The sequence below is a fragment of the Amblyraja radiata genome, chromosome 15, assembly GCF_010909765.2.
Source record: "Amblyraja radiata isolate CabotCenter1 chromosome 15, sAmbRad1.1.pri, whole genome shotgun sequence".
In the NCBI taxonomy this organism is placed as follows: Eukaryota; Metazoa; Chordata; class Chondrichthyes; order Rajiformes; family Rajidae; genus Amblyraja; species Amblyraja radiata.
Genome location: NC_045970.1, coordinates 17,835,656 through 17,857,609, shown reverse-complemented (window position 1 = coordinate 17,857,609; position 21,954 = coordinate 17,835,656). Strand labels below are relative to the sequence as shown.

Sequence of the window (21,954 nt, the reverse complement as noted above, 5' to 3'; positions counted from 1 at the left end):
GAATACTACATTATTTATATACTTGAATAGGAACTAGTTTCCAATTGATAACGTTCATATTAATATTGAACAATCGGTGGTACTTATCCCTTTGCCTGCATTGTCAATGTCTTGGTTCAGATTTCTTATGCATATTAGAACAGTTAAGTGTGTATCCCTGTTGAATTAATGAAGGCTGCCTCATCAGTGCAACTTAAATCATAGAAAGACAGAACCTGCTTCCAGCCTTATGATATCTAAAGTTCATAACTACCTTTATAAATCTTGTATTTAATTGTACTTCATGGTGCATCCTTTTTATTGGACAGCAGCATACTCTTTATTTTTGCATGTTTTTATTAGTGCATAAAATTATTTTTTTCTCCCCTTCACCCATAAAAACAAGTGTTATTCCACAAGTAGGAATTCTTACAATCCCCCACAGAGTCGAATGAAGAGATGGAATTATTTTTATTATATTTATTACCTGATCGAATGTAATATCGTCTTCACATGTCTGTCTGTCTGTCTGCCAATCTCATGATAATTTGATTTGCATTTTCTTTTCAAGATGATTTTAACAGAGTTGTTTTGCCCAGGAAAAGGGGACAGGAATTCTCAGATTACATCAATGCTTCATACATAGATGTAAGTACTCTTCAGAATGTGTGTTGCTATGCAGTTTCACAGTATGTAATGTTTGTGGTTGTAATTGAGGATTTGAAAAGCTGCAAGCAAAAATGGTAAACTTGTGCATATGAATGATATATTGAGCATAGTAACAGACCCTTCGGCCCACAGTGTCCACACCGATAAACCATTCACACCAGTTTTATGTTATTCCACTCCCTACACACTAGGGGCAATTCCCAGAGACCAATTAACCAACAAACCTACACATCGGATTCAATGATTCAATGATAATTTAGTGCCACATATACCTAGATACAGTGAAATGCTTTGTTTTGTGTACAACTGAGTAAAATCATACAGCAGACCCCATCTAAGCAGTGTACAAGAGTCACCACATTTCTGGTGCCGACAAAGTTACAAAAGGAAACCTCTTTGGGATGTGGGAGGAAGCCGGAACAACTGGAGGAAATCCATGTGGTCGCAGGGAAAACATGCAAACTCTGCACCGACAGCACACAAGGTCAGGAATGAACTCAGGTCTATGGCCCTGTGAGACAGCAGCTTCACCAGCTGTGCCACTTTGACACCTTTATAGTTTTTCTACCCATCCAGCTGTGAATTCTGGATTTAAAATACTAAATTTTAAAAGGGTGATTAAACATAAAATATTGCAATTGCAGCAATATGAAATTTTGCCGCAAATGGCTTATCTTTACTGAGCTGGGCTTTCAAAACTAACTGTGTTAACCAGCATCTACAGTTCCTTGTTTGTGTATATCTCACAGCCTATGATTGTAGCATATCAGTGTTTTAAAGAGGAGTTCCAGCCAGTGTAAATGGGGGGTGGGGGTGGTATGGTTTACTCTTATTATTTTATAGTTGGGTCTGGTTTTTTGTCTTTACTTTCAGTTAAAATGTGTGACATCGGTGATTATGTTCAGTGAGAAAATTAAAATATCACTGGTGATGCATCAGGTACATTCCCAATCTGATTTCAATAATGTGCAAGATTTTGCTAATAGAAATGAAATAAAAATTATTGCTCGCCATTGATTTTTTAATTTCTTTCTGAAATGAGTGATTAGTACTTACACAGTTTGTATGATTACCATTGATTGCCCAGTGGGGCGGCACGGTGGCGTATCGGTGGAGCTACTGCATTACAGCGCCAGAAACCCAGGTTCGATCCTGACCACGGGTGCTGTCTGAGCGTAGTTTGTACGTTCTTCCCGTGATCTGTGTGGGTTTTCTCCGAGATCTTCGGTTTCCCACACTCCAAAGATGTACAGGTTAGTAGGCTAATTGGCTTGGTGTATATGTCCCTAAATTTGTCCCTAGTGTGTGTAGAGTAGTGTTAATGTGCAGGGATCGCAGGTTGGTGAGCACTCGGTAGGCCGAAGGGCCTGTTTCCGTGCTGTATCTCTAACCCCTCTGCATTTCTTTATGACAGGGCTATCGACTGAAGGATTATTTTGTTGCAACTCAAGGACCTATTGTTCACACACTAGAAGACTTTTGGAGAATGGTTTGGGACTGCAAGTCGCACACAATTGTAATGCTAACCGAACTCAGAGAAAGAGAACAGGTATAATGATACAGAATTATGATTGACGTCTCTGACATATATGGAGCAAAGTATTTTTGATGTAAAGTCGACAAAGTCACAGTTGTATCCTGATGCCCCTGCCTACTCATTCAGTACGTCAGAAAACGTGTATGTCTTGATATTGCATAAATCCTTTAGTGATTGGAAGATAAATTAAAATGAATACACAGAATTAGCTTAAATTAGCTTATTAAATGTTTCAACTGTTAATTTTAGCTAATAACACATAATTCAATTATCTGGAGATTGGAAATGTAGGTGAAGCTGCAAAATTATCTTAACTGGTAGAAACATTGCAAATACCAAATTTGGAGTGTCAATTTTCTGGTTTCATATTCACGGATAAAAATAACCATCAATCTATTCTGTGTCTGAAACCAAAATAATTCAGCGTATGTTAAAAATTCCCCAAGTTCCCCAACCCAATATTAAAATGGAACAGCCCTGTCCCACGGTTGAAGCACACCGAGGGATTGCTGAGACAAACAGCAGAGGGTTGATAGACACAAAATGCTGGAGTAACTCAGCAGGTCAGGCAGCATCTCTGGAGAAAAGGAATAGGTGATATTTCAGGTCAGAACCCTTCTTTGGCAGATATTCATTAGAGTCCAGTGCAGAGGTACAATGATGAGGTAGTTGTAAAGGTCTATTGACCAGAATGACTGTTGTGCTTGTATTGATATCATATAACACATTCCTGCCATCCACATTTCCCAACAAGGTAAAGAGTAAACTTTCTAATGAAGTGCCCAGATATAGTTTAAAATGTAACTGGAAGTCATACGTTCTTTCTGCAGGAAAAGTGCTCCCAGTATTGGCCCTCTGAGGGCTCCACGAAGTATGGGACGTACACTGTAGAGATGAAGAATGACAACATTGCTGATGCTTTCAGTCTCAGAGATCTCACAGTCACAAACACTGTTGTAGGTATCACTTCAGATCTTATCCTAACCATAAGAGTATCTATAGCAGAATATGTTATAAATGGTGGACAGCTATTGAAACTGCCGACATATTCCCCCATAATTTTTGGTAAAGGTGGTTCTGTATTAATACCTGGTTAGTGCGTGTGCAGACAACCACCGGTTCAGTTGATGTCAATGCACTCATCCAGACGTTAGTGGCTGCACATCGTACCATAGAAGTAGAGTGGATTGGATGTCAGAGGTGAGCATGCCTGACCTCTTGCTGCATCTCACGCTCAGCTCCATGTACAGGAGTGTTGTTGAGCTGCGGAGTTAGATGTATCTCATACCTAGCTCCGCAGATTTACATCAGTCACAGCAACGACTCCAGCATGGCACTATTGATTTGCTTGGGTCACTGAACTTCAATAAAAAGACGAGGCTAACATTTCTTTCATTTTATCTTATCAAATGTTGTAATTAATTTATCTCCGCAAGATGCATTTTCAAAAGAGTTAATATTTTTAATTTTTCAATTAATAATTTATTTCTACTGTGTATGTTTAGGTTTCCATTTAGGTTTATTAGTCACGTGTACTGAGGTACAGTGAAAAGCTTAATTTTGCATGCTGTCCGTTTGGATCAGCTAATACTATACATGAGTGCAATCAAGTCAAATTCAAATAGAATAGGTAGAACAAAGCGGAAGTTACTGAGGGCAGAATATAGTTCTCAGCATTGTAGAACAATTCCATTCACAATGTCCAATGTCCACAATGAAGTAGTGGTGATTCGGGCAATACCGTAGCATATGGAAGCACCCTGATTATTAGCAGCCTTGACAACTCAGGTATGGCCCCAGGCCTTTACCTTCCACCACCTGATGCCAAGTCACCGTTCACGGAGCATTCATGATGCATTGCATTGATGCTGGCATGTTATTGGGCAACGAGTGGCCACAAGGGATTAGTGCTACTGCGGGTCTAGTATGAGTGCAATTGGGTCCTAAATGATGAAGAGAAACATTTCAATGGACTGAACACCAAGTAATTCCTTCCCAATTGTCTGTTTTAAGGCAACACAAAATAGCATATTTTTGGTTGCTGCCAAAACAGGCTATAATTTAAATATATACATTTTATATGTAGCATAAAGCAAAAAGTATGTTTATTTAATTGTTTTTATGATAATGAAGTGTGTATGAGAAGAATAGCCAAAGCCAGTTCATGTTCTGTAAATTTATTTTAAATGAATTTGTATTGAAATTCAGGAAAACAAGGAGAGGACAGTACGACAGTTTCATTTTCACGACTGGCCTGAGATCGGCATCCCACTGGAGGGTAAAGGGATGATAGACCTAATCGCAGCAGTCCAGAAGCAGCAACAAAAGTCTGGCAATCATCCGATCATAGTGCATTGCAGGTATTGCATGATCCAATACACAGCCACTGATAAATTATGACCACAAACTATCCAAAGAAGCGCAAAGTCCCACACCGCCAGGTTCAGGAACAGCTACTTTCCTACTGCTAATAGGTTATTGAAGCAACCTACATGACCCTAATCCTATCTTGGCAATGGATCACCTCTTGCACTATCACTAATTGTGTATTTTCTAATTGTGTATTTTTGCATTAATGTCTTTTTTTTTGTGCAGACTTTTCTTTTCACTGTCTTGTAGAATTCATGTGTGATTTATGTTGTCTGTTGTCAGATCTGTTGTCTGAGTCCATGTGCTTGTGATGCTGCTGCAAGCAAGATTTACATTATACCTGTACCTCACCGTACTTGTACATGTGACAAAAACACAACTTGACTTGACGAAGCAGTGTAGGCACAAAATTACAAGTGTGTGCTGCTGGTCATTTAGCATTGGCATATCACCAGCACTAACTGGGAAATCAAATGAGCTTTTTATGAACAGATAGGATCTTATGAGCCTCATATCCTACTGAAGGTCAGATCCTACTATATCTGACTGGATGGAGGGATTCTTTGTCAGCAAGCCAGAAATTCCTCCCCCTCTAAAAAGAACTTCGAGGTTTGGAATTAGGACTTGCAAGTCAAGTATAATTGAAAACAAAATAAAAAACTGCAGAAGCTGGAGATATGAAATTGCTGAAAACACTTCATCTTCCATATAACTGTGCAGTAGACTCTAATTTATAGGTATATTCAAATCTATAGCTAGCATAAGTCTAGGCATTACATAGAATGGGAGGACAGATGAAATGTGTTAGTTGTTGTACCTGTCTATAATGTTTCATGTAGGCGTTGAGAACTATTTGGGTCTAAAATTCAGACATCCAAATGAAAATGAACACATGGAGGGGTAGGGGTTACTGTTGTACTCATTCAATTCATAATAATGGCAAAATCACCATTGGAAATGTAAACAATGTTTTGGATAAACCTTGATAACAAAAGTTTCCAAAATATTGTGATCCTCATTGGCTCCATCATTGCCAGTATGAAACCTGCATCATAGGTAAGTCTACTTGTGACAGAACTAACTCAAAAATCAACAATTCACCATGTTATGCATTGGGTGATTTCAGAAGTTGTGCCAGTCTGTCCTTCAATTAACCCTACATAGGATGTCACTTTTAATTTACTGTTGCTTTGTTCCCACATTACAGAAATGTATTAAATGCTAGGATTGAAAATCAATTAGCACAAGCCAAATGTGAACTCCAATATCATAAAAAGCATGTTTTTAAACCATTAAATCCTTGGGTCAGCAGCAGTAGATAGAGGTGTTACGAATTGAGTGACATATAATGTTCTAGTGTAGATTGGAAATACTTCCTCACATGTTTACTTTAAAAGGATGTAACGTCCTCTAAATGTCTTTGATCAACTGTGAAGTGTGGCTGTGAAGTGAGCTTGCATTTCTACCAACTATTTTTTGTCCTATCATCTTTTCACAAACACAACATTTTCAGCAGTTTTTTCATTTTTTACTGCATTTGCCAAAATATATAAAATCAATGCAATGTTTTTTTTATATCATATGGATAAAGTCCAAATTGTGTAATATGAGAAACTCATAGTTCAATGCTCTCATAAAAGTCTTCAGTGCCTGGAAAGATGTTTTAAACATGTGAGGTCCAAAGGGGCATCAAATGATTTTTATTGAGGGTCTGGCACTTCAACATTCTATCGTGAGCGAGGTCCAAGACATTCTGCACAACAGAACTGACCTTGGACATTTAACATACTCTGATGCTTTTCCTCCACTTACTCCATAATGCTCGATGAAAACAAGTTGGCTTCTGCTAATCGTTGAGGCAAAATGCCTTGTGTTGGGGTAGGAATATGGTGGCATTAGACAGGAAGAACATTGGGATCTCATGGGATGTTGCTGAGTATATCCCCTCCTCACTAAGATCCGAAGAACTGTAAGAGAATAAAAAGATGTAAATTACTTTTTCTAAACAAACGTGGTGTTTTGCAATTGCTGTCAATGAGATGCAATGTTTGGTCAAAGCTGCTCTTAATATTGTAATGCTGTAAACTAAGATGTTCATTATATTCAATTGACTGAAGGAAAATTAATCCAATCCATGTGACAGTGCAATTGAAGTAAGACTTGCATCCATTTATTTTGCAGCGCTGGTGCTGGCAGAACAGGTACATTCATTGCACTGAGTAACATTCTGGAGCGAGTGAAAGCTGAAGGCCTTCTAGATGTTTTCCAGACTGTTAAGAGTTTACGAATGCAACGACCACATATGGTGCAGACATTGGTATGTTATTTGTTTTGTTCCGGATTTCCTAATGCAAAAATTAAATTGGAAACAGTACATATATCGGATGGAGAAACAAAGAACTGTCAATGCTGGTAAATCCACCAAAGGACATAAAGTGCTGGAGTAATAAAAAAAGCTTTTCACTGTACCTTGTTACACATGACAGTAATAAACTAAACTAAAGTCAGCAGGTCAGGCAGCATCTCTGGAGAACGGTAAGGTGATGTTTCGGGTCAAAGCCCTTTTTCAGACTGATTTGTGGGGTGGGGAAGGAGAGAAGAAAGCTGGAAAAGGGGAAAGGCAGGACAAAGCGAGGCAGGTAATAGGTAAACATAGGTTGGGGGGGGGGGGGGTTCATAGGCAGATGGTGGGAACAGGCCAAGGATAAGAGCAGAAGATGTGAAACACAGTTGAAGAGTTGTGGATTGTAAAGCCAGTAGGAGGAAAGTGGCAGGAGGGGGAGGCGGGTGAAACAGGCTGGCATCCAGGTGGGGCATAGGGAAGGGCAAGAAAAGGTGGCTGTAGGGGAAAAGGTGAGGGATTGTATGGGAGAGGGGGGAGGTACCCAAACAGAATATGATGCGCTGTTACTCCAGCTTGTGCATGACCTCACTCTGGCAATGGAGGAGGCCTAGGACAGAAAAGTCATTGTGGAAATTGGAAGGGAAGTCGAAATGGTTAGCAACCGGGAGATCCACTAGATCTTGGTGGACTGAGCACAAGTGTTCGGCGAAATGTACAAGAGGGCATATCGGAAACACTGGATGCAGTAGATGAGGTTAGAGGAGGTTCATGTGAACCTCTGTCTCCCATGGGTGAAATATCGCTTGTTTCCCTGGATGGAGATGAGGGAAGAGGTATAGGGACCTGTTTAATGGTTCAACAGTGATTTATTTCATACGTACCTCAGTACAATGAAATTCCTTTTTCACATACAGTTCAGTAAAAATCTTGCTATACATAGAAACAATCACATTTAAGTACAAGAGTATAAGAATAGTAAATTATACTGAGGCACTACACAAGAGCTGCCACATTTCTGGCGCCATCTTGTTCAAAATTGTTAAAAATGTAATCTTCTTAGCCATAAAAGCCCATTATTTTGGTGGTGGCACTGGAATGGAGTTGCAGGGATTAGCAATGGCCAGGTGATGTTGTCGATGTCCTCCGCCGCTGCTCCATGACACTTCAGGCTGCTTCCGATCCGCTTGGCCTCTTGGAGCAGCGGCTGATCCAAACGAACCCAAGGCTCCAGCAATCCCATTCCACCAAGCATCCAACTGGACGTGTCTACCCACGACCGCACCCCCCTTTGCCTCATAGGGCCACTGGTCCATCGTCGTACCTCGGAATGCCTTTCATAGCCGACCTCGGAATGGGAGGCAAGCCCCAGGCCACTCAGCAGCACTGTTCCTTTCTTCCCTCCACTGCCGCCGTCTTGCCAACTTGAATTTATTTAAAAGTATGAAATAGGGCATATCTACAGTGTAATTCTTTAATAAGTTGTGTTACTCTTTCATTTTAGGAGCAGTATGATTTCTGCTACAAGGTGGTGCAAGATTTCCTCGACATTCACTCCGATTATGCCAACTTCAAATAAATATGTTTGCCTTACAGATTTTTTTTATCTTTTGAATTGTTAGCTGACGGGCCAGTAAAGCATTTTTTGTACATTAAATTATCAAGAATTTATTTTGTATTTTGCTACGCACTTGGTGTTTAGAAGAATATTACTAATAAGTTGAAGGCCTTTCCTTCATTGTCTCGTGACTGCGCTTTGAAAGCATTTAGGTTACAGTAACTGGGGAGTCACACTTCTATTAACAGTCGTGTGATGTTTCTAACTGAGTGAACAAAGTACATTTTCTGTCATAATCTCCCGGCAGAACATTATTTAAACAGAATAGGTTATTATCACATATTATGTTGAATCTTGAATGTACAGAAAAGTGAAAATCTACTGATAAAACAGCTTCACTTGCTTTGAAAAAATATCAACAATCTCTGAACCCCCTCCAAGTGTTACATAATGTGAATTTATACTGTGCATTAGAGTTTGCTTTGTTTTCAGAAGGTTGGGTGTGATACATATATAATAGATATATTTTTCTATGAAAAGTTTACAGTGTTATAATGTTAGTTGCATATCATGCGTTTTGGCTTACCTGAAGGCTTTATTGTTTGTAAACATGATGAATGATAATACAGTTGTTCAGAAGTCTCTCCTTTTATATATTTATATTTTCAGTTGCTACCGTTCGTCAACATTGTACAGACATAACCTGGGATGGTAAGCCCTGGACCCTCCATCACAACTCACAGCCGTGTCTTCTTCACCCCTTTTGCTGTTGATTCAGCCCAATACAGGGCAGCCTTAATCTTGCAAACTATATCAGGATATCTGATATAGAGGCCAACTGCATTTGGCCTCTCGGTTCTTGCCGTTCTGATGCCAATGTGCATGCAACCTCTATGTTTCATGAACCAACAGCCAATCAACCCACTCCACAGGGTCTCCACCCGAAACGTAAAATATTCCTCTTTTCCAGATATGCTGCCTGACCCGCTGAGATATTCTAGCTATTTTGTCTATCTTCGGTTTAAAACAGCATCTGCAGTTCCTTCCTACACAAAACTTTCAATCAGTTCCCTGGTTATTATAGATTACTTTCCCATCACTGTCGCAGAATGACATTTTAGAAAGTAAAATTAAATAACTCTTACATTTTATATGTTTGTTAACTTGGTACTACCATAGGTTTATTAACATTTCTCTAGATGGTTCTCATTTTATTCAGTGTTCCATATTTTCACTTGTTGGAATGTTCATGTCTCACAATGGGGATTGGGAAACAAACAGTAGGTTGATGAGCACCTCAGGTGAAAAAAATCACTCCACTTCTACACATGGTTTCTGTCTAATAAACAACTTTATTGGACATCTACAGTCATTGTCATTGTTAGTGAATAGATATTTGAAAATATTTGTAGCCAACGAGATATGCCAATGTAAAGAATGCAATGAAAGTGTATTTTTGAACTGGAGCCAAGTGATATGATATCAACAGTGAAGGATTAATTTATACCCAGTGCAAATGTACTCAGCAAACAAACGAATATAAAATAGAAAGGAAATGATGATAAAGTCAGAATTATGGTCAGCATTCTGTTTTGTTTTTGTTAGACTTCCAAAATTGTAGAGAAAATGTGAACTACATGGGGCAAAAAATTGAAGGAAAAAATGTAAATTATTTCTCTTTATTCATTTCATTACCCAATTACTCATAAGTGGTCTACTTTTGTCATCATAGATTGTTACATATAGGGGAAAAAATAGATATGATATTTCATTTTATGAGATCACAAGCCCAATTCTATTCTCCCAACATTCAATGCTATTGCTTTTTTTAAACCTACATTGATTCATTAAATAAATTATTTAAATAATTCTTTAAATTATTTAATGCACTCTTCCTTAGCAGCAGATTGTGGCCAAAATCTTTCATATTATCAATTTTCCTAACTTTTGAATCTCTATAATTAACTTGTTTTTTGTTTCCTTAATGTCACCGATTATACATGTTATTTACTTTAAAATAATCCATCATCTTGATTCCCAATCTGGTTATACTGTAACCATCTCAATCCTAGCCAACAACAGTTCTTCTTTCTCTTAAATCCTGGTGCACCTATACTTACTGTCGCCTTTTTAATCTTCTGGTTTCAATAGCTCACTACAATATGTCAACTGTTGTGCATTGAAGGGAGGGATTACAGTTCCATGTTCAGGTTGGAGAGTGGTGGACCAGTGAAACTGCAGCATCCCATTTCTGATTTCTGAATTAAATTCTGTTGACTGATAGCATGGCCAAGCCAGTCTGAAGAATGGCTCAATGGTAGTTTATTGTCACATGTACTGAGGTACAGTGAAATTTCTATTTTGCATATAGTCAATAAAAGTATTACTATACATAAGCACAATCTTAGTTAAGTAGAAGTGTATATGAATAGTACACTGAGACAGTATACAAGAGTCGCCATGTTTTTAGGAGCCATTTTTCAAGTCTGAAAGTTCTTATAAATGTAGAATTCATAACTTGACCATTAACGCCTGTTCTCCTGGCAGCCATGCAGGATCCTGAAACAGTTGCCTTTTCATGTCCTCCAGAATTGCTGCCTGACCTGTTGAGTTTCTCCAGCACTTTTTCTACACAAGATTCCAGCATTTGCAGTTCCTTGTGTCCCGACAGGCAAGAACATCCTGGATAAAAGTTTGTTGGGATACTCTGACATAAAAATGCACCAGTCTGAAGGCAATGAGAGCATTCAAAGGGGAGCTCTCCTGTGTACTCCCTGATGAAAGTGTCCAAAAGATTTCCCAAGGATTATTGACCACTCCATTTCTGCAGGACCCTGGCAAATACATGCCTTCCTCAGAACTTACTTGTGTGCCAGTAATTAGAAATATAGAGAATAGGTGCAGGAAGAGGTCATTCATTGTGATCATGGCTGATCATCCCCTATCAATAACCCCTGCCTGCCTTCTCCCCATACCCCTTGATTCCACCAGCCCCTAGAGCTCCATCTAACTCTCTCTTAAATCCATCCAGTGATTTGGCTTCCACTGCCCTATGTGACAGGGAATTCCACAAATTCACAACTCTCTGGGTGAAAAAGTTTTTTCTCACCTCAGTCCTAAATGGCCTCCCCTTTATTCTAAGGCTGTTGCCCCTGGTTCTGGACTCGCCCAACATTGGGAACATTTCTCCTGCATCTAGCCTGTCCAGTCCTTCTTCCTAGCAGAACATATTTTTCCCATATGTTAGTTAGAGACTGCTTGCCCTCATTTACAAGTTGAAATTGACTTGACCCCTCTGGAAAAGGCCCAGGAGGTAAAATATCCCGGAGCTAAAATATCCCACAACTGGAATTTATGTGGTACCTGTGTCCACCTACCTGAAATCAGTTCCAGGATGAACTGCACTTCTAAAGTATGGGATATATCCAACATTGCCTCTTCTTTTCTATTCTATGCCTCTACATGCAAAATAAACAATTGCATTTGCCTTTTGAATGGCCTTACCTATTTGTACTGAAACCTTTCATGATTTTTGCAATTACCAAGTTCCACTCGCACATTTCTTGTAAAATCTTACCTTTTAAGGTTTATTTCTCTTCCTTAATCTTCTTCAATTTATTACTTTGCATTTTCTACATTTAATTCACCTATTTTCTCACCCATCAACATTTCTTCACATTGTCTGTCATCCTGCAATCTTTCACACGGTTTATCATGTCTTTGCAATTTTTAATTGTTTTCCCTTAATCCCTGATCACACCATTTATTTGTTAAAAACCACAGGTTCACACCTTCGCCCGATAGAATATTCTGTGCCACATCTTTTGTGGATGCCAACCAATGCCATTTATGTGACTGTATTCCTCTGAATTTTGTTGCTATTATTTTCACAATTTTAATTTGAAAATGTACATAAACCACATTTACTTTATTTGTCCTCACTATTACTTATTTAATGTATTCCATAAAGTTGGTCAAATATTACCTATCTTCACAAAACCTGTGCTGATTGTCCCTGGTTAGTTCATGTATCTCAAAATGACAGACCACAATTATGTTAATTTCCTAATAAAAAAAACTATCACAAGTTTAAAGTTCTGGCTTTTGCACCTACAGTCTTCAATGAATATAGAAATAATATTTCCTGATGCATAGGACTACGAAAACCATATATTTACTATTTTTATTTTTGTTGTCCAGTACTTTGAATTAAAATAATGGAAAAAAATAATAACAATGAAATAAATCTGAAATAGTTTAGACAATTTGAAAGAACTCCTCTCAATATTTAAATGGTAATCTATCAATAATATACAATTTTCAAGTTAACATTGCTTGAACGTTATTTAAGATAATACAGAATATTCAGTCCACTTTGTTTTATTGTATAGTAGGAACAAACTTACTTTGTGGATATATTCAACAAAATTGTGAATTAGTTGAGAAATAGTTTTTTTTAGAAGATCTCATTCGTGTTTACATTCCTTCATAAATTATGGAGTTGACAAAATGATTGTCAATTCACATATATAACACATTGTTCATAATGTTCTGGTAAATGCAAATTTAATTTCTATTTGTAGTCCATGAACATCATGTATTTTTATTGAGTTTCTTTAGTGATTGCAATACCGTTCAGCAATCCCATTGAGAGGCGTTCTGTGGGAAACACTTGCTTTTCTTTTCCTTTCTTCCTTGTCGCAACATAATAAACACAGGAAACTAGTGATCATAAGTAAATATTATCCTTATTAATATTATCCTTTCAATTTATTTATTGTGGTGAGTTCAGACTTCACAATGCCTTAGACCCTTCTTAGTCTGACCATTTTGTGTATATCTTTGGCGTAAACCAGCATCTGCAGTTCCTTCCTTCACAATGCCTTGTTTTAAATCTTGTTCAACAAGTTGAAAAATGCTACCAATTGAAGTGATGCAGAAGTTGCTGGATTTATTTGCATTGGAAGCACATAAGGAACAAATCTGCTGCTCTGTTTAAGCTGCAAAAAGAGACCTAAAACCCAGACATTTAATGTGGCTGAAGCCACTGGCATCTGGCATTTCAATGAGCAACTTGCCACCTGCAGCCGAAACCCAACAGGCTGACCAAATGTTAGACTACTTGCCATACTGGTAGGGAATCAGCCATTAAATCCAGGGTGGAAAGGGCACAAGTACGAGGTGAATGGGTGGATAAAGGGAAAGTACATAGAAACTACCATCTGCTCTCAAGAGAATCCTGGCGCAGTGATAACTTATTTCAAACTCACCTTTTGCCACAATAAACTTTGATGAATTCCATGTGAGGCAAGACTTTTCCCCCCTCAGAGGTATAAAGGACTAAATGCCTGTTTTAAGTTGTTTTTGGTTATATAATGCAATGTAGGTAGGGAGCATATTGAAAACTATAAGTCCAAGGTACAATACAATTTAGTATTTTGATGAGAATTTTTATTTAACTGTTTAAAATTGGGTACAATTGGAGTCCATTACCAAATGCAGATTTTCCTTACACGGTTCCTTCTCTTAAATTTTAAAACACATGGAGATGTATAAATTTGTATATATTATAACTGTATTTAAAAATGACACATGAGCGTTCAAAGTTAAATTTTCAATTATTTCTGTCATTCAGAATACATGTAACCATTAATAAATCGATCTTCAAATTATTAAACTGAAGGAATGGAATAGCTGCTTCACCAGATTTCTTTATATGTAAATAACTGAAGAACAATCTATTTTTAAAAATATTTTCAAGAAGATAAACCAATTTCATATTAATATTAAAACCAAACAATTCTTTCTTTAGCCAATGTTGGTTTATATAGCTTAAAAATCTTCAATATATGCATTCTATTTTCTCTTAGACCATTGTACAGTCAACTATCTCTTCTAATGGTTAGACATTTTCAGCCTTTGATGTTCTGTATAAAACAACAAGATTACATACACACAGAAATTCCTATATTTGGTTCTTCTTTTTCAACTAAATAGCCACTTGCAAAAATGCCTAGGTTACTTATTTAAACTTCTGAATAGTTATGCCTGAGAATAACTTAGCACATTTTATAATATCTGCTTCCACTGTGCCATAGTTGCCTGGGGAAGGATGCATGCATTAATTAAGCATGATGTTGAATGCAATGTTGCCATAATTTTTGATAATCTGCGGGTACTGTTACACCCAACCTTTAAGAGATATTGCGGACAAGCAAGCGAGTAAATCTGAAAGCACACTACCATGTGTATACTGCCATTTATTACTGCTAGTCTACCCAGTGAACTGCTTATCTTTCTGTGCAATACACAAATGAATCTTTGTAGAATATATACAGTTAAACTGGTGATGGTAACAAATACAGATTTAATGTGGGATGTTTTATCGTGCTCACATTACATTAATGAAGTGCTCATATTGTTCATTTCACATGCTTTCTTTATTTTCACATTAAGGTATAAGGAATAGTACTTATAAAAGGTCAAACGTGATTATCTCACTAAGTGATTAAAGCTATTTGAAGGATACAATTTGCCATCTGCTTCCCTTCTGCATCAATTTATATTGCAAATTATATTGAGTACTGTTTTGTTTGCCTCAGGTGACACGCACTTAGTTTAAGTTCCTAAGTGAAAATGCCAATAAGACTGTATTCAGAACAATATTTTCAATTGTGCCAAATAGTAAGTTCATTGTTTCTAAACATGTCCACACATTGGTTCAATCATGTAAAGAGCTGATGGTTCATTACATGATAACATAGAAATCAGAATTGAGTTATTAGCAATTTTTTTTTTTAAGTTTGAAACCTACCAATTTTAGACTAGAAACGATGTAGTGAGAGAATTACAGTTGCATTAACTGTCAGGCCCTCAATGGTAGGTTTAACTTTGTATTACACTGACAAGTATACTGAGACCAATTCAATAACTCTGGAATAACAGAGTAAAAAAATACAAGCATATTACCTGATTAAGCACTTTACATTTCATAATTATTTCAAAACTTTATTTTAAATATATTCTATCTTAAAATGGCCAATTTCCTCAGAGAGTTTCCCTCATTATAGTAAAAACAACATCGGAGCTGGAAATAGAGAAAGGCAACAATTGAGAAAGTGACAGCTCTTTATTGGATACGTTATTCAGTCTGAAGAAGGGTCTCGACCCGAAACGTCACCCGTTCCTACTCTCCAGAGATGCTGCCTGTCCCGCTGAGTTACTCCAGCATTTTGTGTCTACCTTCGATTTAAACCAGCATCTGCAGTTCTTTCCTACACAAGTTATTTAGTGTAGGGCTTTTGGTGCCCTATTTATTGTTGCTAGGCATCCAAATCAGCTCTTCTACTGATCAAGGTCTGAGTTCATTTGGGCCAATTCTGATGCTCAGCCAAGGTTTTTTGAATGCAGCAAAGCATCAATCTTCCAAACAAATCACTGCTTTCTCAAATGAGAACATAAGAATAATGTCTAGCTTACGAGTATTATTTAGCATTTAGTAGCATTGGTAGCATCTGGCATTTCATGAAAGCTACAGGACAGGCAAGCCAGTTCCTAGAGATATTCTGTGAGATGTAATTTACACTAGGCAACTCTAACTCATCTTAATTCAACAACTCAGAATAAGCTCCAATGGAGCAACTGCACATTAATTTAGTGCTGAAGAATATAACACAATATCCAGAATATTGCACTGTTTTAACAAACACAAATATGTAAGGGTTGAAAGTGTCAACATTTCCACCATTTTTTGTTATCTCTTGGGAAATTCCAAAAAAGTAAATTTGTTGTATTTTTTTGAAAAAAATGTATATCAAGTTACAATTATATATGTTTGCTCTGATTAGTCCAAGTAAAAAGGGAAAATGCTGAAATTTAAATTGCTAAATGTCTTTCTTTTGGCCTTTTATAAGTCTATATTGTGCATTTATTTGTGAGAGAATGAGATTTTGTACAGTTCTGTTTGATATTATGTAATTAAGTACTTGGTTCTTAGATCCTACTCATTGCACTAATCTACTGACTGGCGTGCATCTATACTGCTCAAAATACATACAAGTCACTGTGTTGATTTTGAATATGTGAAATTATTCTGAAATTAAAACATATGTATACAAAAACAGATCATGCTGCTTTGCTTTGCAAAATATGTTGTATATGGTTGCCATAATTTTTGATGGTACAAACAAAATCATTTAGTACAACCAAAATCTATATTGTTCCATATATAGATGTTAAAACATTGCTACTGGAAATATATTTGTTTAAAAAGGCTTTACTATGATTATAATAAGCATTTGTTACATCTTAACAGGATTATTAAAAATATAATCGAATAGGGGAAGAGGGTTGGTCAATATATGGATCACATTGAATTAACCCCAATACTATAGCTTCCCTAAAATGACATGAATACTGCTTAAATCATTTATTTTTGTTGAAATAAGGTTATACAGTACAAGACCTTATTGATGTATTGTAATATCTATGTTAAGTTGTAATTTAAGGCTTTTTGCAAGATAGCATGCTCATGTTTTGTTCATGGTGGCCAACAGTCATCTTAATGTTATTTATCCAGTTTTGCTAAATAATATTTTTGCAGTATGAATCCATTAATAAATGACAAACCAGAATCTTAAGTAACCTGTGTGTGCCTTTTACTTAAACACACTGATCTATTTTAATATAATGTGCTTGCTCCTTCAAAAGCAGCTACATTCTAGGGCTACACGTGTGGGTTTAAATTAAATAGTGGGGGGGGGGGGGGGGGGGAAGAAAAGTTTGAAAAGGGATAAGAGAGTAAGGTCAGGGCCAATTGCAAGCGGTGCGAGAGGGGAGGTGAATACCGAGGTCAAAGTGTTGTATATGAATGCGCGAAGTATAAGAAATAAAGTGGACAGGCTTGAGGCTCAGTTAGAAATTGGCAAATATGATGTTGTGGCTGCAAGAAGCCCAGGGCTGGGAACTGAATAGTCAAGGGTATACCTCCTATCGAAAAGACAGACAGGTGGGCAGAGGGGGTGGGTTAGCTGTTGGTGAGGAATGAAATTCAGTCCCTTGCATGCGGCGACATTGAAACAGGAGATGTGGAGTCAGTATGGATAGAACTAAGGAAATGTAAGGGTAAAAAGACCCTAATGGGATTTATCTACTAGCCCCCAAACAGTAGGCTGGATATAGGGTGCGTTGAATCAGGAGTTAAAATTGGCATGTAGTAAAGGTAATGCTACGGTTGTTATGGGAGATTTCAACATGCAGGTAGACTGGGAAAATCATGTTGGTACTGGACCCCAAGAAAGGGAGTTTGTGGAGTGCCTCAGTGATGGATTCTTAGAGGAGCTTGTATTGGAGCCTACCAGGGAGAAGGCAATTCTGGATTAAGTGTTATGTAATGAACCGGATTTGATAAAGGAACTTGAGGTTAAGGAGCCATTAGGAGGTAGTTACCATAATATGGTCAGGTTTAATCTACAATTGAAGAGGGAGAAGGGTAAATCGGAGGTGTCAGTGTTACAGTTGAATAAAGGGGACTATGGGGCCATGACGGAGGAGCTGGCCAAATTTGACTGGAAAGATGCCGTAGCAGGGATGACAGTGGAACAACAATGGCAGGTATTTCTAGGAATAATACAGAAGATGCAGGATCAGTTTATTCCTAGGAGGAAGAAAGATTCCAAGGGTAGTAAGCAGGGCCGGATTTACGTATAAGCTAGACAAGCTTAAGCTTAGGGCCTCGAGATCTAGGGGGGACTACTCACCTCGCTGCCTCACCGGACCCGTCGAACCGAACCGCCGAACCGCCCACCAGGACCTCCTACTCTTTGCCCGCTGACCCTGGCCACTCCACCGCCCTCCAGCAGCCCGCAGCCGTCGCCTTACCTGCAGCCTGGACTCAGCACCAAGTTTCCACGCTGCAGACTCCAACTCCCCTGAGTTTGACTGCGCTGGGTCCTAGCGCTAGCCCCCCCCCCCCCCCCCAACCCTGGTAATCTCAGTGGTTGTTCCACTGGGTCTTCCCCATTCCCCTCAAACTATGTGACCCCTGCTCTTCCCCACCCACACTACAGTCCTTATACCCCCCTACCCCCTGACCATCCACCACCCCCCCACCAGACATTGCTTTGGCCTCAGTTCACTCACCTGCCTTCCTCCGGCCCCAACCCCCATCCCTGCCGTGTGTTCACCATCCCCCCTGACCTCCCCCTCTCAGATACCGAACGGTCTGTCCTCAGCAGAAGCCTCACCTTTGTCCCCCTCCGTCCCCACTTCAATGAGTTCCGCGCCCGCCGCGATTTGGAGCTCTTCTTCCGTCGCCTCTGCCTCACACCGTTCTTCCATGGGAAGGAGTCCTCGCCCCCAATGATGATACCTTTTCCCGTCTCCAACGGACCCCCTCCTCTTGAACCCCCCCCTCATGGCCATTGGTACCATGAAATTTGGGGGTCACCATCTGACGTCAGAACGGGAGAACATTCTCAGCAGCTTGGACTTCCGAATCGGCCACTTCCTACCGGAGACCGCGGCTCCCGAAGTCCGCAGGCTGAGCTGGGTGGAGATTCATGCAGGCGGCCCTCTGCAAAGGGTTCCCAAGGCTCCGCGATATTAAAATCAGCGCGCCCCGCGGCTGGGAGCTCCGCAAACTACAGCTCCATGATGTTGAAACAGCAGGCCCAACACTCCAGAGCTTCAAACGGCGATCCAGGTAAGGCATCGCCCGCTCCACAGTGAATCCAATATGTATTTTAAAACCAACTGTTTAATGACACCATACAGTAGGATCTAAAAGTGTCACACTGTCACTGTCGGGTAGTCATGCTCCTCTAGTCGTGGGGGTGGGGGATTGGGAGGGGGGGGGGGGCTCACAAGTGAAATAGCTTAGGGCTTCTCTTCATCTAAATCCGGCCCTGGGAGTAAGGGACGACCGTGGCTGACAAGGGACGTCAGGGACAGTATAAAAATAAAAGAGAAGAAGTACAACGTAGCAAAGATGAGCGGGAAGCAAAAGGATTGGGTAATGTTTAAAGAGCAACAGAAGATAACTAAAAAGGCAATACGGGGAGAAAAGATGAGGTACGAAGGTAAGCTAGCCAAGAATATAAAGGAGGATAGTAAAAGCTTCTTTAGGCATGTGAAGAGGAAAAAATTAGTTAAGACCAAAGTTGGACCCTTGAATACTGAAAAAGGTGAATTTATTATGGGGAACAAGGACATGGCAGATGAGCTGAACAGGTACTGTGGATCCGTCGTCACTAAGGAGGACACAAACAATCTTCCTGATGTACTAGTGGCCAGAGGATCTGGGGTGACGGAGGAACTGAAGAAAATCCACATTAGGCAGGAAATGGTGTTGGGTAGACAGATGGGACTGAAGGCTGATAAATCCCCAGGGCCTGATGATCTGCATCCCAGGGTACTTAAGGAAGTGGCTTGAGAAATCATGGTCGCATTGGTGATAATTTTCCAATGTTCTATAGATTCAGGATCAGTTCCTGTGGATTGGAGGGTAGCTAATGTTATCCCACTTCTTAAGAAAGGCGCGAGAGAGAACACTGAATTATAGAAAAAGTTAGCCTGACATCAGTGGTGGGGAAGATGCTGGAGCCAATCATAAATGATGAAATAGTGGCATATTTGGATAGCAGTAACAGGATCGGTCAGCATGGATTTACAAATGGGAAATCATGCTTGACTAATCTTCTGGAATTTTTGAAGGATGTAACTAGGAAAATGGACAAGGGAGAGCCAGTGGATGTAATGTACCTGGACTTTCAGAAAGCATTTGATAAGGTCCCACATAGGAGATTAGTGGGCAAAATTAGGGCTCATGGTATTGGGGGTAGAGTGCTGACATGGATAGAAAATTGTTTGGCAGACAGGAAACAAATAGGGATTAATGGGCCCTTTCAGAATGGCAGGCAGTCACTAGTGGGGAACCGCAGCTATTTACAATGTACTTCAATGTTTAGATGAAGGGATTCAAAATAACATTAGCAAATTTGCAAATGACACAAAGCTGGGTGGCAGTGTGAACTGTGAGGAGGATGTTATGAGATTGCAGGGTGACTTGGACAGGTTGGGTGAGTGGGCAGATGCATGGCAGATGCAGTTTAATGTAGCAAAAACAGGAAGGCAGATTATTATCTAATGGTGTCAAGTTGAACTGAAACTTAAGGAGCTGGTTTCTATAAACAGATTTAAATCCCTTCTTAATGATGTTGAAGCAGGCTCTTCTGTCTGTGCATGCTTTGTTTGATGATGTTCTGACTGTGACTATTTATATGTTCTCTGTTGTTTTTTTTAAATTATTGTCTGTAACTGTGGAACTGTGCTGCTGCCTGTCTTGGCCAGGACTCTCTTGTAAAAGAGATTTTTAATCTCAATGAGACTTCTCCTGGTTAAATAAAGGTTAAATAAATAAAATTTAAAAAATTGGGAAAAGAGGAAGTACAACGGGATCTGGGGGTCCATGTTCATCAGTCAATGAAAGTAAACATGCAGGTACAGCAGGCAGTGAAGAAAGCGAATGGCATGTTGGCCTTCATAACAAGAGAAGTTGAGTATAGGAACAAAGAGGTCCTTCTGCAGTTGTATACGGCCCCAGTGAGACCACACCTGGAGTATTGTGTACAGTTTTTGGTCCCCTAATTTGAGGAAGGACATTATTGCTGTTGAGGGAGCGCAGCGTAGGTTTATAAGGTTAATTCCTGGGATTTATGGGACTGTCATATGCTGAGAGAATGGAGCAGCTGGGCTTGTATACTCGAGTTTAGGATGAGAGGGAACCTCATTGAAACATATAAGAATATTAAGGGTTTGGACACGTTAGAGGCAAGAAACATGTTCCCAATGTTGGAGGAGTGCAGAACCAGGGGCCACTGTTTAAGAATAAGGGGTAAGCCATTTAGAACGGAGATGAAACACTTTTTCACACAGAAAGTTGTGAGTCTGTGGAATTCTCTGCCTCAGAGGACAGTGGAGGCCGGTTCTCTGGATATTTTCAAGAGAGAGCAGATAGTGTAGTCAGGGGATATGGGGAGAAGGCAGGAGCGGGGTACTGATTGGGGATGATCAGCCATGATCACATTGAATGGCGGTGCTGGCTTGAAGGGCCGAATGGCCTAGTCCTGCACCTATTGTCTATTGTCTATAATCATTCAAGATGTGGATTAAATTGTACCCGAGTCAGTATTTACACATTAGCTTGGAATTTCTGTCAAAGATAGCTTGGACAAGTGCTTAGTGTACCCGAATTCCTAAAAATTAGTGCAGACCATTGGAGGAACAGCACCTCATATTTCGCATGGACAGCTTACAACCCAGTGGTATGAATATAGATTTCTCTAACTTCAAGTAACCCTTGCTTTCCCTCTCCTATGTCCCTCCCCCCAATCTAGTTCTCCGATTTTACTGATTGTATGCCTCAGTCACCTTCCCCATAGCTAACAATGAACCATACTGCATTTCCTTGAGCATTGTCTGCTTTGAACTGTTGTTTTCACA

At 39.3% G+C, this 21,954-nt stretch overlaps 1 protein-coding gene across 5 annotated transcripts in view; it reads left to right on the top strand.

Annotated features, from left to right (window-relative positions):
* Positions 1-18,382, top strand: part of ptpre (protein tyrosine phosphatase receptor type E) — a 272,140-nt gene extending 253,758 nt beyond the window's left edge. For 4 of the 5 annotated variants that reach the window (XM_033033692.1, XM_033033694.1, XM_033033695.1 and 1 more), the window contains 6 exons: positions 551-627; positions 2,063-2,197; positions 3,016-3,141; positions 4,394-4,545; positions 6,737-6,872; positions 8,401-10,202. In XM_033033692.1, the coding sequence (XP_032889583.1) occupies positions 551-627; positions 2,063-2,197; positions 3,016-3,141; positions 4,394-4,545; positions 6,737-6,872; positions 8,401-8,475 (701 nt within the window). In that variant the 3' untranslated portion in view covers positions 8,476-10,202. Of the gene's footprint in view, positions 1-550; positions 628-2,062; positions 2,198-3,015; positions 3,142-4,393; positions 4,546-6,736; positions 6,873-8,400; positions 10,684-18,371 lie in introns of those variants that run through there. The other variant, XM_033033691.1, reaches the window with a different exon arrangement.
* The last annotated feature ends 3,572 nt before the right edge of the window (positions 18,383-21,954 follow it).